This window comes from Oratosquilla oratoria, chromosome 1 (assembly GCF_046742065.1).
Source record: "Oratosquilla oratoria isolate Oo_2021 chromosome 1, ASM4674206v1, whole genome shotgun sequence".
In the NCBI taxonomy this organism is placed as follows: Eukaryota; Metazoa; Arthropoda; class Malacostraca; order Stomatopoda; family Squillidae; genus Oratosquilla; species Oratosquilla oratoria.
Window position 1 is genome coordinate 136,307,434 of NC_134777.1, and position 17,707 is coordinate 136,325,140.

General features: G+C 37.2%; 1 protein-coding gene across 8 annotated transcripts in view; it reads right to left on the bottom strand.

The window, feature by feature from the left end:
* Window positions 1-17,707, bottom strand: part of LOC143027418 (luc7-like protein 3) — a 261,462-nt gene that overhangs the window by 172,612 nt on the left and 71,143 nt on the right. For 7 of the 8 annotated variants that reach the window (XM_076188733.1, XM_076188712.1, XM_076188716.1 and 4 more), the window contains one exon: window positions 11,678-11,758. The exons of the other annotated variant lie outside the window; for it this stretch is intronic. In XM_076188733.1, coding sequence (XP_076044848.1) covers window positions 11,678-11,758 — 81 coding nt within the window. The remainder of the gene's footprint in view (window positions 1-11,677; window positions 11,759-17,707) is intronic. 8 annotated transcript variants of the gene reach the window in all.

Here is a 17,707-nt window from a genome sequence, read left to right on the forward strand (position 1 = left end):
GCAATACCTTACTTTTCATCATTTTTTTGTAATTTTCATTAAAAAAATATTTCTAACAATTATAGTCACTTTCAAGCATGCAAATGGAAGAAGAAAGTTGAAGAACATATGTTTTGATTTCTATGACACTAAATGCAGTGGAAATATATTTTTGTATTTTTGTGTGTTTGGGGTAAAAAAAATTTACCTCCGATTTTTTCAGATATGTTTTTTTGAAACACGTTTATTATTCACTTGTTGTAGCTGTTTTTCCTTAAAGATAGTTGGGACATTGGTCTCTACAAAATTATGATGACCAACCGCTTCACATTTCCTGTTTTCAGTCAAGTACCCTCTAAAGTCAGCAATACAGGTAGTCGTCGACTTACGACCGAATTCGGTTCCAACAGACAGGTCGTAAGTCGATGTGGACGCAAATCGGTCTATATATATATATATACAGTATATATTAACCTTTATAATATATATATATATATATATTGTATATTTAGCATACTGAAATAATCTTAGCATCTTTGAACTATGTTGTATAGTATTTTTAATCTTTTTATAATTTCATCTGATTTTCTTTGGGAAACGTAGCCTAGGCCTAAGCATATTGAATAAAATCCTATCATCTTTGACCTATGATATTTAATACTGTATTTGTTAACCTTTGTATTATTTTACCATCAGACTTTCTTTAGGAAACGTATGCATACTGAATAAAATCTTATTATCTTTGAGCTATGTTGTTTAATATTCATTAACTTTTTATCATTTTCGTTAGGAAACGTAGCCTAGGCCTACGCATACTGAATAAAGTCCTGTCATCTTTGACCTACAAATCCTTTTTTGTTGGTTACATTAAAATCATTGTAAAGTAAAATTAGGAAAAAAAAAATTTCGAAACACATTCTTTTCGTTTACGTACTGTACCGAAAATATTGTTATCGACAACAGACTAGGCATAAACAAAGTTTACTGTTACATTTTATTAATCGCAAAACATAAAAATACAAAATGCTGTACCGAACATTTTGTTATCGACAACAGACTAGGCATAAAAAAATACTGTTACATTTTATTAATTGCAAAACATAAAAATACAAAATGTAAGGCAAAATTAGGATTTTTTTTTTTTCATTTCAACAAAACACATTCTTTTCGTTTAAGTACTGTACCGAACATATTGTAATCGACAACAAACTAGCCTAGGCATAAAAAGTTTGTTATATTTTATTAATTGCAAAACATACAAAAATACAAAATGCAATGCAAAATTAGGAAACATTTTACTTCAAACAAAATGAAAGAATATTTAGCTGGCTGGGATGCTGATGCTGCCGGCAGCCTGCCAAACTATCGTACTCGCATCTCGCAGCGTGCGGAGTAATGTACTGCACTGCCAGGCATAACATTGCAATTCTATTACTCTATTAACTGTTAGATATTATTGCACCATCTCGTGGTCGTAAAGTCGATCAGTCGTAAGTCGACGACTACCTGTAGCTTATTTTTCATTTTTTGTTGTTGTTGTAATTTTCATTAAAAAATATCTTAACAATTATAGTCACTTTCAAGCATGTAAATGGAAGAAGATAAGTTGAAGTACATATGTTTTTATTTCTATGTCACTAAATGCAATGAAAGTATTTTTATTGTATTTTTTGTTTGGAGTCTGTCAGACCCCGCTTTCCCCAAGGTGTTTCCCCAAAAAAGCTTTACCTGGGCAGGGTTAAGGTTTTTGTTCTGTCCACTGCAGTTGTCACTAATAATTGCTTAGTAACAGTGTCGGGCACAAAATTATTAATGAAATAAAAAAGGCAACTCGCCACCTCACATGAGCCACGCTTAGCTACTGTCCCATTCCAGCAGAACATGTACCCTTTGTTGGCTTTAACATCGTGGATACCAAAATTACATGTCCATAATTTGTGTTTATAAAACTGCAGGCCACTACTTAACTTGGGTGTGGGCAGTGCCTGTCGCAGGTCCATTGTAATAACCATCAACTCACTATTCATATATTTTTTTTTTAATTCTTTATAATCATGTGACCTGCATTAGCAGTTGCCTTGTGCACCATTAATTCACGATCGATGTCCTTGATTCTAGCAGCATCATTGTCTTTATCCAACTGTCTTTTTTCCATGGCAAATTTGTCACACAGATTACATGTATCTGACTTAGGGGGTTCAAAACCTATGTTAATTTCATTATTAAATACCCGTTCATAGTAATCCTTGGAGACAGCATCATTTTCACGGTTTTCCTGTTTCATTAATTCCAGGTAACTTTTGTACAAAAAGCCAAGATTACACCCGTGGGGAGATACTGGCGATGTGGGCTTTTAGCTCTTGAGTAACTGTCTGCAAACCATTTATGTGGTTTTGGACACTCTGCTTCCTGTCTTCGTTTATCTTATTCGGAGGAGTATGCCTACCATGCATGTCTGGTGCCAGCACACCAGTTGGTGCAACTTTCTTCATGGCATTACGGACATGTTTGTCTGTAATGTCATGAATGCTTAAAAAAGCCTTACGGTACACTTTAATATCAACACGGCCTACCTTCACTGTATACAGAAAATTATATGTCTGCCGACTGGGTCTATCCTTCACACAACTTCATTTCACTTCCACCTCAGTAATACGACTGACAATGTATGCACTCTGTCCATAATGGTCCTTTAAACCTCAGTAACTCTTAAAAATTTCCTTCACATTTTCCTCACCAACATGAGTATAGCACTTATCCTGACACTGGCAGGAAGGGCCAACCTTGTGTTCCCTGACCACCTGTTGCCTCCTACGACTAACATACTGTTCCACTGTTCCTTTTCAGTTTGGCATCTGCCTGTTTCCACTCTGTATCACTTCTTTTTCTCTTCCTTGTAATCTTAGGAACCTTGTACTCCACTTCACTATCACTAGATGCTATTTTCATGATGTAAAACCACCAAAATAATGGCAAAAAAAGTTAAGAAAACACTTTGTTTCTCCACGTGGGTGCCAGCCATTTAATACTACCGTGCTTGTGCATTACGCAGGCTATGGTTGGTTGAGCACGAAACTATAAACACGGCTGGATGAAAGGGAGCTGCTCATTGGCTCACGCACCATGGCCATGTTCACCCTTTTCTTCCCAGAGGACCTGATACCAAGAAATACATGTGAAAATCTATCGAGTGCCACACTTCTGTTTAGTGGTTTTAACCCCTTCCATATGGTGATGCCTATGTAGGCATCATGAGGATTAAGTGGGTACGCGAGGCTGCCATATCGGCGTCTTGATTATATTTATTGTAGTTGTACCTGCGTGACCCCCATACTCTGTAAACTGGCTTCAACATATTTTCTATGGTTATCAAAATTTACGGGTGAAAGAGAGAACGATCGATACAGCGGTGACTTTATTTTTTATAATGCGAGTATTATGACATAACATCATACGTCTGGCAGCTAATGCTGCCCGCAAGATTTTGGCCCGTCATGAAGTGGTTAAGGGTTGATATTGCTTGGCCAGTATGTGGAAATCATAGAAATGGATATCTCGATAATTTTCTAGGGCTAACTCCAAATTGTTGATTTGGCGATGTCAACCCTTTATCACTGGACGCCTCATACGTATGTATATGTCTTTTGGCTACCTCCCTTGTAAGGGAGAAAAAGCCTTTTTGGTATGTGTTTTGCAAGTGAGATGGACATGAATTGCACAGAACCAAGCCACTTGTCTGTCCATTCGAGGTGATGAGCTTGGAGCATGTTGGACATGTGTAGTTTGTAATGAGTCCAAGGTTGCTCTCTACATCTCCAGCAAACAGAAGTGGGATGTCCGCTGGAGAATCACCCCTCAATGGTGAAAAAATGTGAAGGTGCTTTGTTAGAAAAAGGGTTGTGATACTCACCCAGGTAACAAAAGCTGCTCCCAGGGGTTGGTGCCACTTGTATTAAGAGCTGGTGACAGGGAATTCTTGTGACTGACCCTCAATTCTTGGGACATGGGGGTAGTCCCACACCAAGACTACTGGGTTGGGTTGATGTTGTTCCCTAGACTGTCTTGCCATGCAGTCCTATCTCCCCTGAGGAATATCACAGGAGACAGGACTTCTCAGCCAGTCTAGGGAACAACAATAACCCACTTGCATTTTGACAAAGTTATACATACAAAAATAATATGATAAAATGTATATATAAAACCTAAGTAATATCCATTGAACTCCCATATTTGAAGAGTAACTGAAAAAAAGAAAAGAAAGAAACAAAATATATATATATATATATATATATGTATATACATATATATATATTATATATATATCACTGTCCAGTAATGTCGTTACACATTAGTAATTGTATTAAGAACCCACTATAATTTGGATTTAAGAAAAGAAGAAAATAACGGATTTCCGTATATTTCGATCACTTGCTGTGATCCTCTTCATGCGGAATACATAGACAAGAGAACATACACATCTTATATACAGATGAGAGAGGTAAAGTTAGGGAACATGGACAAGTCAACTCATGTGGCATCTATATTGTTGTGCGGGTTATGTGGTAAATCGTCAGCTTTTACAATATGGGGAAATAATTTATCAACTGCCAAGGTGGTTATGTAATCTGGTGACCATTGGCCTTTTGAGATGTTAAAATTCGGGAATTGTTTTATTAAGGAAGATTCAATTATTTTCCTTTTGTAACTACATTTGGATTTGAAAATGGTTTTTGCCTCGTCCCAATTTATTCTGTGTTTGTTGTTGGCTACGTGTTGAAATACCACAGAGTTATGTTGAGCATATTTTACTGAGTTTCTATGTTCTTTAATTCTCGTTTTTAATTCTCTGCCCGTTTGTCCCCAGTACACTTCATCACAATCTGAGCAGGGTAATTTGTAAACTCCGGGATTTATGTCTTGTGTTGGTCTGTGATGAACGTTAACTACTTTTCTGAAAAGATTGTTGGGATAACTAAAAATAATATTTACGTTATCTTTTGGCAACATTTGAGAGAAATTATTGATGGATTGGTTAAAAGGAAGTTTTAGGCAGTGTTTGTTCCATTTTTGATATTGAGATGGATGGGAAGTGGATTTATAATAACTGGTTTTGGCTTTGCTTAAGGCTTTGTTTGTAAACCAGTCTGGGTACCCTAATCTTTTCAACTGAGTTTTGATGATGGAAATCTCTGAATCTAAATAAGATGGGCTACATAATCTTAGTGCCCTAAGAAAAAGACCCAAAGCAACGCTATATTTGATACTATCAGGGTGGTTGCTGTAGAAGTGTACATAACTCCCAGTATGTGTGGGTTTTCTGTACACTGTAAAAGAAAGAAGATGATGTTGTCTCATGACTAAGATATCCAAAAATGGTAATCTGTTATCCACTTCCCATTCCACTTTAAATTTAATGTTAGGAGTAAGGTGGTCAAGTCTATTGAAGAAGTCATTAAATGAACCCCACCCTTCATCCCAAATCGTGAAGATGTCATCTACATATCTATACCAGAACATTCCGTGGGGTTTTATGTCCTGCAGAAGTACCGTCTCGAAGTATTCCATATATAGATTTGCTAGTACTGGAGAGAGATTGGATCCCATTGAACAGAATAAATTGGGACGAGGCAAAAACCATTTTCAAATCCAAATGTAGTTACAAAAGGAAAATAATTGAATCTTCCTTAATAAAACAATTCCCGAATTTTAACATCTCAAAAGGCCAATGGTCACCAGATTACATAACCACCTTGGCAGTTGATAAATTATTTCCCCATATTGTAAAAGCTGACGATTTACCACATAACCCGCACAACAATATAGATGCCACATGAGTTGACTTGTCCATGTTCCCTAACTTTACCTCTCTCATCTGTATATAAGATGTGTATGTTCTCTTGTCTATGTATTCCGCATGAAGAGGATCACAGCAAGTGATCGAAATATACGGAAATCCGTTATTTTCTTCTTTTCTTAAATCCAAATTATAGTGGGTTCTTAGTGCATATGTATATATATATATATATATATATATATACATATATATATATATGTATATATATATACATATATAATATATATATATATGATGTAAGCGGAATAGGACACAGAGGAGTCTTAGTCTTCAGTTTATTCCTGACTAGTTTCGCAGGCATACCTGCGAAACTAGTCAGGAATAAACTCAAGACTAAGACTCCTGTGTTTCCTATTCCGCTTACATCAACCTGTCAGAATGTCTCAACATATATATATATATATATATATATATATATATATATATACACACACTTTTGATGAGAAGTATAGCCTTCTCCCTTGTGAAGTAGGAAAGGGAGAGGGCTATACTTTATGGTTGATGGAGTGATTGTATGTGAATATATTGAAAGCCCTAAGGGATTTCTCCCTGTCTTCTATTTTTCTGCATGAGAGAAAGAGAGAAAGAGAGAGAGAGAGAGAGAGAGAGAGAGAGAGAGAGAGAGGGGGGGGGGAGGGAGTGCACTGCTGATATGTGAAGCTGCCTTGCTGTGAATGTGTTGTATCCTGCTGCATTGCTTCTGACTCAGGGCAGTGGGTAGGATGCAGGGGTGACCAGTCATCCATGAGGAGCTAAGATGAGAGGGAGGAAGAGGTGATGGATAGGAGTGGAATGGGTGGGAATGATGGTTATATACCTTTTGACTTCAGCTATCTCCCTGGTAAGGGGGAAGAGACACTTGGTACATAGGTACAGAGAAGAATAGAAACTCTCATTATATTAAGTAATACCTCTGTAAACTGTGTAACACACTTTTCCATTATTTGTGGAATTGTAGTATATTCATGTCTTTAATTTTTACTTTAATCATGATAAAAAAGGATTGTATTCTGATGTTCTATAATTCTAACAGTACAGTTTAGCTTTAAAATTCATTACGTGAAAAGCAATTTGTACAATCACACACTGTTCCCAATTAATCACATCATACTGGTACATCTCTAAATTAATTTATATCACAGAAGCATATGGAATCTCACACCATGGCAACCCTGAGTACACTTGATGGTGGTTAGTAGAGAAGTGGATACAAGGATGTTTCAAAATATTAGAATGAACTTAAAAAAAATAATAATAATAATAATACATACATATTATATGTTAATGTAGTTGTATTGGAAGACCTTAATGCTAGGGTAGGAAATAGATGGGAAGTATGGAGTTCCAGGTAAAAATAATACTGGAGAATTGATGGTGGAGATGCGTCTTGAAAGAGAGTTCATGATAACAAATACAGTGTTCAGGAAGAAAGTCAAGCATAAGTACACATGGGAGAGGGTGGTGGATGGAAGGGTGGCAGATAGAGCATTAATGGACTATATAGTGGTGACCAGGAGTATGGTAGGAAGAGTTAAGGATGTACATGTTCTAAGGGGAGAGAGTGGGGAATATCAGATCATTTTCTGGAAGGTAAATTGAGAGTGGAAAATAGGTGGAGAAAGATGAAGAGGGCAGAAGGTGGGAAGGTACTTAGAGTGAACTGCTTAAATGAAAAAAAAAAGGAGAATGAGTATAAGAAGCTGAAAGAGGAGTGGGAGGTAGTGAAGGATAGAGTAGAGCTAGGAGTGGAGGAGGAATGGGGATGGTTCAAGGAGGGAGTCATAAGGTGTGCAAAGATGGTGTGTGGAACAAGGAGGGCAGGAGGAAATAGAAGGAAGGGTAGTGAATGGTGGGATGAGGATGCAAAGAAGGGTGTAGAAGAGAAGAAGCAGGCATTCATAGATTGGCTACAAATTAGGACGTGGGAATCGTATAAGAGGTACAAAGTAAAGAGAAGGGAAGTTAAGCATAAGATAAAGGAAGCAAAGAGGAGAGCAGATGTGAAATGGGGTAAGAGTATGACAGAAAATTTTGAAAGTAATAAGATGTTTTGGAAAGAAATTAAAAGAAGAGGTGGTGAATCAAGTAGAGAAGAACAAGTAAAAGGTGCAGATGGGGAGATGATAATGGATGATAAGGCAGTGAGAGGAAGGTGGGCAGAGTATTTTAGGGAGCTGCTAAATGTGGAGGATAGGGAGGGAAAGGTAGTTGCAGTGAGAAGCACTAAGAAAATGAGAGTGATGAGTGAGGAAATTGGAGGAGAAATAGGGAAAGATGAAGTGAAAGCAGTTGTTAAGATGATGAGAGCAGGTAAGGCACCTGGGTTGGATGGATGCCATGCAGAATTTCTGAAGAAAGGAGGTACAGTTATGGTGGACTGGCTGGTGAGGTTATTTAATGTTTGTTGGAGAGAGGGTAGAGTGCCGGAGGACTGGAGGAGTACCTGTATCATTCCGCTTTACAATGGAAAGGGGGAAAAGTGTGAGTGTAGTAGTTTCAGAGGGATCAGCTTGAGTGTAGTTGGGAAGGCTTATGGGAGGGTCTTGATTGAGAGGATTAGGAGAACAGAGGGAGTAATTGGTTGTGTTGACCAGATTTTTGTGGTAAGACATGTGAGAAAGCTATAGGAAAAGGTAAGGATGTTTTTGGGGCTTTTGTGGATTTGGAAAAGGCTGGCAGGGTAGACAGGAAGGCACTGTGGGAGGTACTGCAGATATATGGGATAGGAGGAAAGCTGTTAAGAGCAGTCAAGAGTTTTTATGAGAGTAGTAGAGCTTGTGTTAGGATTAGAAATGGAGAGAGTGAATGGTTTGAGGTAAAGGTGGGACTTCATCAGGGATGTGTTATGTCTCCCTGACTGTTTAATTTATACATGGATGGGGTGGTGCCAGAGGTGAATACAAAGGTGGTGGGTCAGGGGTTGGAGATGGTTAAGGAAAATGGAGAAAAGTGGGAGGTGAGCCAGTTGTTGTTTGCTGACGACACTGCGCTTGTAGCAGGATCAGAGGAGGGATTGAGGAAGTTAGTGACAGAGTTTGAGGTGTGTGAAAGCTGAAGATAAATCTGGGCAAAAGTAAAGTGATGAGATGTACAAGGGGAGAGTGACAGCAGGCTGGAAGTGAGCATTCAGGAAGAGAGACTGGAGGAAGTGGATAGTTTTAGATAATTGGGTGTGAATGAGGCAGGAAAGGGAGGAGTGGGGGTGGAGGTAGAATGTAGATTGAGAGAAGCGAGTAAATGCCTTGGTGGATTAAAAAGTGTAATGAGAAATAAGACATCTGGGAATGGATGCTAAGAGGAAGTTATATGAAGGAGTGATTGTGGCAACAGCACTGTACAGGGCAGAAACATGGAACATAAGAGAGGAAGAGAGGAGTTTGAATGTGTTTGAGATGAAATGTCTGAGAAGTATGATAGGGGTTACTAGGCTAGAGTAAGAAATGAGGTGAGGAGAACAGGGGTGGAAAGGGAGTTGGGAGATAGGGTTGATGAAAGAGTATTAGGATGGTTTGGACACATGGAAAGAATGAGAGAAGAAAGATTAGTAAAAGAGGTGTGGAAGGCAGAGGTGGAAAGAGTGAATATGAGGGGGTGTCCTAGGATGAGATGGATGGATGGGGTAAAAGGGGCATTACAAGAGAGAAATGTCTGTTGAGGAAGGACAGGAGAGGACAGAAGATAGGGGTGAATAGAGAAGGGTTGTGTATGGATGATGCTGTGATACATAAGGGGGAGTGTGTGGGCGATGTGGGATGAGGAGGTATGTATGAGAAAAAATTTGACACAGCCCGAGGGGTGCAGAAGAAAAAAAGAAACTATGAAAAAAACACAGAAAAATGTAAAGATCAACCCAAACTATTCTACAAATATGTGAATGGTAAACTTAGAAATAAACAGGAATGGTGAAACTACACCAAGGAAATACAGAATACACAGAAGATCTAGAAATGGCCAGTCATGAACAACCACTTTAAGTCGGTTTTCACTAGTGAAAAAGTACAGCATTGGGATGATGGAAGTGAATTGCAATCTCTCCCATGAGGGAAATAATAATAATAACACAAAAAGAAATAATGGAGCAATTAACGAACATTGATGTTAGGAAATCACATGGCCCAGACAAAATTGCAAATTGGATACTAAAAGAATGCAAAGAACCAATGGATAAAATATACAACATAACAAGTTGCTCAAAGAAGGAAAAACACCAAAAGAATGGAAAAATGCCAACACTGTACCAATTTATAAAGGAGGAAACAAGGAAGAACCAACTAATTACAGACCAATCTCCCTTATAAGCACTGTAGTCAAAATTTGTGAGAAAATTGTCTAGAATAGATGGGTAAAACAACTGGAAGAAAACAATATAATATACTCAAGACAATTTGGATTCAAACAAGGAAGATCATATGCTACAAATTTAATCTGTTTCTACTCAAGACTAATAGATATAATACAAGAAAGGGATGGATGGGCTGATTGTGCTTTCCTAAACTTACAAAATGCCTTTGACAAAGACCCACACAAAAAATTATCTATAAAATTGGAAAACATAGGAGGGATACAAGGTAACCTGCTAAGCTGGATGAAGGACTTCCTGCATGTTAGAAAAATGAGAGTAGTGATCAGAGAGAAGAGTTCAGGTTGGGAGGAGGTGATTAGTGGAGTTCAACAGGGATCAGTATTAACTCCAAAAATGTTTGCTATTGATGTGAATGACATGGATGAAGATGTGGAATGTTACACAAGTTTCTTTGCAGATGATGCTAAATTGTTGAGGAAAGTGAAAACCAAAATATATTGTGAATCACTACAGAGACCTAAACAAGGTTTGGAAATGGAGTGTGAAGTGGAAAATGGATTCCATCAAGAAATGTAGCATAATGAGTTCAGAAAAAGTAAAGAAGATTATCAAGATAATATAAAATTGGAACAGAGGAAGTAAAGAAAGTGGGATCTGAAAAAGACCCGAGAGTAATTATCTCAAATGATTCGTCTCCTGATAAACAAATAAACAAAATTGTCTGAGAATCCTATAACTTGCTATCATCAATAAAAGTGGCTTTTACTTATTTAGATGAAGAAATGGTGAAAAAAATATTAGTCACACTAATAAGGCCTAGACTGGAGTATGTTGCAACACTATTGTCACCCAGTATGAAAAAGAATATAAAGAAAATTGAAAGAATCCACAGAGCAGCCACAAAAATGGCCCCAGCACTTTCAAACCTGTCATATGAAGAGAGACTAGCTAAATTGAAATTACCGACTTTGGAACAAAGAAGAAAGGCGACCTACTGAGCATCTACAGAATCATGAAAGGCACAGAAGTCCTTGATAGAGAGAACTTACTAACTTGGGACAAGAGAAGCACAAGAGGTCATGAAAAATAATTAAAATAAAAAGAATAGTTATAAAAGAGTTCTTAAAAAAAATAAAATAATAATAAATAAATAGATCAATCAATAAAATAAAATAAATATATAAAAAATAAATAAATCCACAGAGTGGTGGACATCTGGAACAAACTGGACAAAACAATAGTGTGTGCAAAAACCATACACAAATTTAGGAGCAAACTAGACACTGCAAGATACAAAGGACACAATAACATGCAGCTAATACCCCATATGAGGTAATACTAAATAACATTAATTTCTTTATTATTAGTATAAACAGCTTGCTAAATGCTTTTAGATATTTATTACAAAGAGCTTGCAGCCCCCCTTTTGTTTTGTTCTTTGGCCAAATTTAGGTACAGTATACAATTCCATCCAATCACCAAAAGCATATTTATCAAATGCATGAGTTAACCCTTTTCATATCCAAAATCTAAAGAAGTACCTTTTCACATGGTCCGAGATCTGACTTTGTGTTGGTGAAGAGATCATGGGGGCAGAATTTGACCATATAGTATCGGCACACCTGAAAGCAAACAATGATAAAATGTAGACTAGGTCTGGCACTACAAAATATTCAATCTTGTAACTGATAATGGCCTCTAGTTTGCACACAGGATCTCCAGAATTTTTATGCCATCCTAAACACAGTTTCTTCACATTTCTATGCATTTTACTGTTTTATAGAGTAATATCACATAACCTGAAAATCAACTTTTCATGATTGTTTTCAGTCCCCTATGGTATAATGGGTATGAACTGGACAAATTTAGATTTAAGAAGGAAATAGGCAAGAATTGGTTTACTAAAAGGGTGCTGTTGTGGTCATCAATTTATGCTTATTTATTTTTTATCTATTTTTTTGTGATAGGACATGTCTTGGGACTGCTTCAGATGACATACTGTTTAACCTTGGATAATGAATGCCTCAATTACCAAACAAATCAATTAGAGAACAAATTTTGTGTACAATGTCTCTATTGAGGAATGATACTACTTGGTACAAACATACACATACGTCTAGATACACAATCCTATCTGCTCAGTTGTGCTCTAGCGCATTTACCATAAATGTTTCAGTGAGTGAAGTTTGGGTAGAACAGTCAAGGAATGTATCAAGTTTGTTATCTAAGGTTTCATAGTATTTGCCTATTGCCACAATTACTGTTTTCTCTGGTGGTACATTGTGTTAAATCTTTCTAATATTTGTTGAGTAATGTTTGTTAGTACCACAATGGTGGAGAGGCCCAAGTTGATTAATAGAGCTGGGAAGTTATGATTCTTTCCAAGATCAGTCTTTCTATTTGGATATGGTAGATATAAGGGAGATTATTTTATAGGATGCCAAATTTTCTGGTGGTTTGTTTGGTTCCAAGTTCAGAATTACACCCCTTTTTCACATTGTTGGGATTTTGTGCTTCCAGTAATTAAAGATGCATCTATTTGGGTATCTATTACAACTGGGGCTGGATATTTCTGATAGAGGTTTTTTATCTTGTCTGGGCTTCTGCTTTTTTATTGCATTTTCTACATCTTTCTTAGGTAAAGGAAGGATAGCATCTGTGTCTGGTTTTATTTTGCATATCTTTTTTTAATTGTAACTTATTTGAAAGTAGTACTTATTAATGATTGATTGATTGATTCATGAAATTTTTGGCTTGAAGGCCAAATGCTGCAGCCGGTAGGCCATTCAGCACATATCTATCATATACAAATAAAAAAAATAAAAATTGAAGTAAAACGGTAAAAACAATAATCATTTACAAAAACACATCACAACAAAATACATATACATAGGGTTGCCAACCATCCTTTATTTCAAAGGACAGTCCTTTATTCAGCACTATTTGTCCTTTATTGAGATTTGAAATGACACTAGTTGTCCTTTATTTTGAAATCTGTGTGACTGGTAGTTCAATCCTACTTTTGAGATGTTATGATTGCAAAAGCATTTACTTCTTGTAAGAGTGCAGACTGTCAACTCCGCATTCTGCACAATACCAGACGCACAGAGCGGCAGACCGCAGTCCAGGGTGTAAAATTAACCTCATTTTATGTATAACTCAATTTTTCATAAATAATAATAATAAAAAACACCAATTTTGGAAAAAACAGAAAATCGTTAAGTATGTTACTAACTATGAGAACCACCACCAAGAAAAAAGAAAAGGAAAATAATAGAGAAAGAAAGGAGGTGCCGTTGGACATTTGGAAAGGCAATACTTCTGCCTATCAACTGAAATCACGAAGAACCAAAACAAATATGGCGTATTATAAAACAATGTAATGATGACACCCTTCACAAAATCGAGCCGTAATGTGTTATAAATACCAGAAGAGCAGTGAAATCTATGTGAGAAAACTTGTATTAGCAGTGCCAATATTTCATGTTCACAGATATTTGGAAAAACAGAAAAGATTTCGATGAAATTCAACATTCGGCATATTATCAAACATAAGCTTCGTAGGCCATTCATTTCCCAAAGTTTCAGAAATTTGTAGTAGTAGAACACTTGAAGCTAGAAGGAAAGCTTAGATTAAAGATGGATGAACTTCTTTTTGATGAAGTAGTATTATTCAAAGAAACTTCAATACTATCAAAAGCTCTGAACTCTTCATAAGCTCAACAATAACCAGAAAGTGGTATTTTGTTTTGAAATCTATGGACTTTAAATGTATCAATGTTTTCAAAATAGTTTCTTTTGTACAATAGATTCCTGGAACATCATCTTATTGTAAGAGAGTTTTTAGTTTAATGTCATCTAAATGGCGAGATGAAAGGAACTGATGCTCTGTTGAATTAAGAACGAACTTCTCATACATTTTAACATAAAAGATAGTTATTTGGAATTCGCTAAAAACAGCAAAGATGATACAAATTTTCTGAAGGCAGCAAAAAGCCAGGGCAAATATAGTTCTAAAGATTAGAATCCTTTTATCAAGGTAAAATAAATGTCTTCCTATTCTTGTTTTTATATTTTCATTTAGGTAAGAGAAATGTGATTTTGAACTGCATTTAATATAGGCATCTATTATGATCTATAGCCACTTAAATAAATATCAATAAAGATTTTATGTCCTTTATTGTAGCTTAACAGAGTTGGCAACCCTACATATACAAGCAATCATATACACAATTTTAAATTTTGTAAAATAAATTGACGTCTTTTAAAAACTTTAAAACATTCTCCACATGAGCCTCCTCCCCTAAAACTTCGAGATAAATTTGTTAAAAAGTTTGCCCTGTGCTTATTAGAGTATGCAGGGCACTGAATTAAAATGTGTTTAATTGTAAAAACAACTTGGCAAGTGGGGCATTGGGGGGCCAGCCTTTCTGCTCCACTTGCCATAAAAAATTTATGGGTAATGTAGGAATGGCCAATTCTTAACCTTGTTAAAACAATACTTGATCTCCTGTCCAAAGAATGAGACTTCCAAGGGCTCACCGAGGGGTGAATCTCTTTTAACTTGTAACTACCGTCCAGCCTTGTCCATTGTTCCTGCCACTTCTCCATTGCATAACAATGAATTACTTGTTTGAAGTCTGTATGTGGGATTTTTGTGTCTGTTATGTGGCTGAGCCTAGTAGCAGCTTTGGCTGCAACATCAGCCTGCTCATTTCCAGTGATACCCACATGGGACGGCACCCAGCAAAAGTTTATTTTTATTTTCTTCCCGTTGTAAATAAGAATCAAGCAGTCCTATATTTCTTGGACTAAATAGTGAAGAGGCAATAATTTACATAGAGAGGATAGAATGCTCATAGTCTGTAAAAATAACAATGTTCTTATTAGATGAAACAGAATTAAAAACAAATTTCAGGGCGTTGTTGACTGCCAGCAGTAAAAACAGAGCTAAAATAAGGCAACTTCCTCTTTAAAACTGTGCTATCAGATACAACAGCACGGACAGACAGTCTAGGGAACGACAACAACAACAACAACAACACCCTCTTGGGATTTTGAAGCATTAGTATAAATAAAAACTGAATCAGCATGTAGTGATAAGTGTTCTAAAAATTCACTCCTCAGCTCTACAGCAGTTCTATTTTTCTTATTTTTAAAAGGACAAATTACAGTGGGGCATTGGTTCCAAGGAGGGAATTTGGGAGGCTTAACCTCAGTAATTGTAACAGGAACAAGTCCTACCTCCTCTGCCCCAATTTCACATCTCACTTCTTAAGGTTTTGGCAGAGTACCTTTTCTTGGAGCTCTGTCTATCGGCTGTTTTACATATTTGAAGTTTGGATTTTGTTTTGATGTTAAAACATGAAATATATATCTAAGGCTTAATTCCTCCCTGCAAATATAAAGGGGAGGAATTCCTGTGTCCACATACAAGCTATTCACGGGAGATGTTCTATAAGCTCCCGAACAAATCCGCAAAGCCATATTGTGGACCACATAAAGCTTCTTTAATATAGTTTTACATGCCGATCCATAAATTTGACATCCATCAATTTTGCTAAGGCACAATGGTAGAGCCTTATTAGAGTTACATATACGACCTGCTCCCCAGTTGAAGCGAGACACTACCTTTAGTATATTAAGTCGCTGTTTAACAGTGCATATGACCTCATTTATGTGATGAGTGAATGTCAACCCTTTGTCCAAAATCAGACCCAAGTATTTTACCTGATCTTCATATGGTAATACAACACCCTCTAAGAATAATGTTGATATCTCTTCCTTGCGTCTTAGTCTAGAGAACCTAATGGCTTTTGTTTTTTCAGGAGAGAATCTGAAGCCCCTGCAATTAGCCCATGCTGTTACTAAGTTAATAACCTCTTGAAACTTTTGGCCTGTTTCTAATGTTGTCGATCTGCTGCACACAATAGCAAAGTCATCAGTATAAGCCAATCCATGAACTCCAGCAGGAACTTGTTCTAACAAACTATTAATGGCTATGCTGAAGAGTGTAGGACTCAGAACACTTCCTTGAGGAATCCCTTCCTCTTGAAGATATGCACAAGAGAAAGAAGAGCCCAATCTGACTTTTAGAGAACGGTCAGACAAGAAATCCTTTAAACAATTGAACATATTACCCCCGATACCCCACTCTGCAACTTGCTTCAGAATGCCTTCCTGCCAGGTAGTATTGTAGGCATTTTTCAAGTAAAAAAAACAGCAATGCTCGGATTTTGAATCTCACAAGTGATAAAAAGTAAGGGATCCAGAGTGCACTTATTTCTTCTAAATCCAAGCTGTTGGTTAGATAGAAGATTTTTAGATTCCAAAAACCAAACTAAACGCATATTAACCATTCTTTCATAGATCTTACAAATGCAGCTAGTGAGAGCAATAGGTCTGTAACTTTGTGGGAGATTAGTCTTTTCCTGCCTTTAAAATTGCTATGATAATTGAAGTCTTCCAAGATTTAGGAGAAGACCCATGACCAAAATTTGTTCAGCACATTTAAAAGGAATTTCTTCGAGGATATGGATAAATGAGCAACCACGGAATAAAGAATGTCATCCTCTCCATAATAACCATGGATGTTCCACTGTATTAAGACATTATTTAGATTTGGGAACCATTTTGTTATGTTCATCTGTTTTAGAAAACATTCGAGAGAGGTTTTATTTGGGGTATTGTCTTTACTTTTACTTTTACCTTTGCCTAAGGACAAAATTGAGGACTCTTTTAATGAAGAGGCTTGAGCTGCCCTACTCTCTTTTTTAACATTTTTGTTTTGGCTGGATGATCGATGTGAAAAATGGGGAGATGGAGTGCGAGCCCTCTTTTGACGTACTATGAGGGTCTCCATTTCTTCATCATCCTTTGACCGGTGTACTATCAGTAGAGAATTTTGGACATAATGTTTTGAGTTCTCAATGCTGGGTATCTTGTCTGGCAATGAGAGGTTGTCCAAGTTATTCAGGAATCCACACCTCCACCCAGGCCCTGCTTGGTTCTGAGATGCAGGCTGATTCTTGGGCTTTGGGGAGGAACTATGTCATATCTCCAAGGAGGAAGTTTGAAGTGTTCCTGTAGGGTGAACTCGTGAGGTCTCAATTGAAGAGGCCTGTGAAGCCCCACCAAAGGAGGCCTCAGAAGGCCCATCTGAACAGGGGTGAACAGCCCCTCCAGTTGGGAGCTGGGAGGTCCCCTCTGATGGGAGCCAGGAAGCCTCCTCAGATGGGAGCCAGGGGTTCCCATCAGAGGGGGCCTGAGGAGTTCTATCAAAGGCAGCTCAGGGAGCCGCACTAGTGGAAGCTCTGGGAGCCTCATTATGGGTGGTTTTAGAAGCTCCGGTATTGGAAGTTGAAGGAGTATTATTTATTGTGAAGGAAGAGTTAGATTTAGTTTTAACCTCTTCATTACGGGGCACATCGCACGTCTGGCAGCATTAGCTGCCCGACGTGCTCAATCGTTCGTTCTCTTTCACCCGTGTATTTTGATAACCATAGAAAGTATGATGAAGCCAGTTTAGAGAGAATGAAGGTTACGTAGGTACGACTACAATAAATATAATC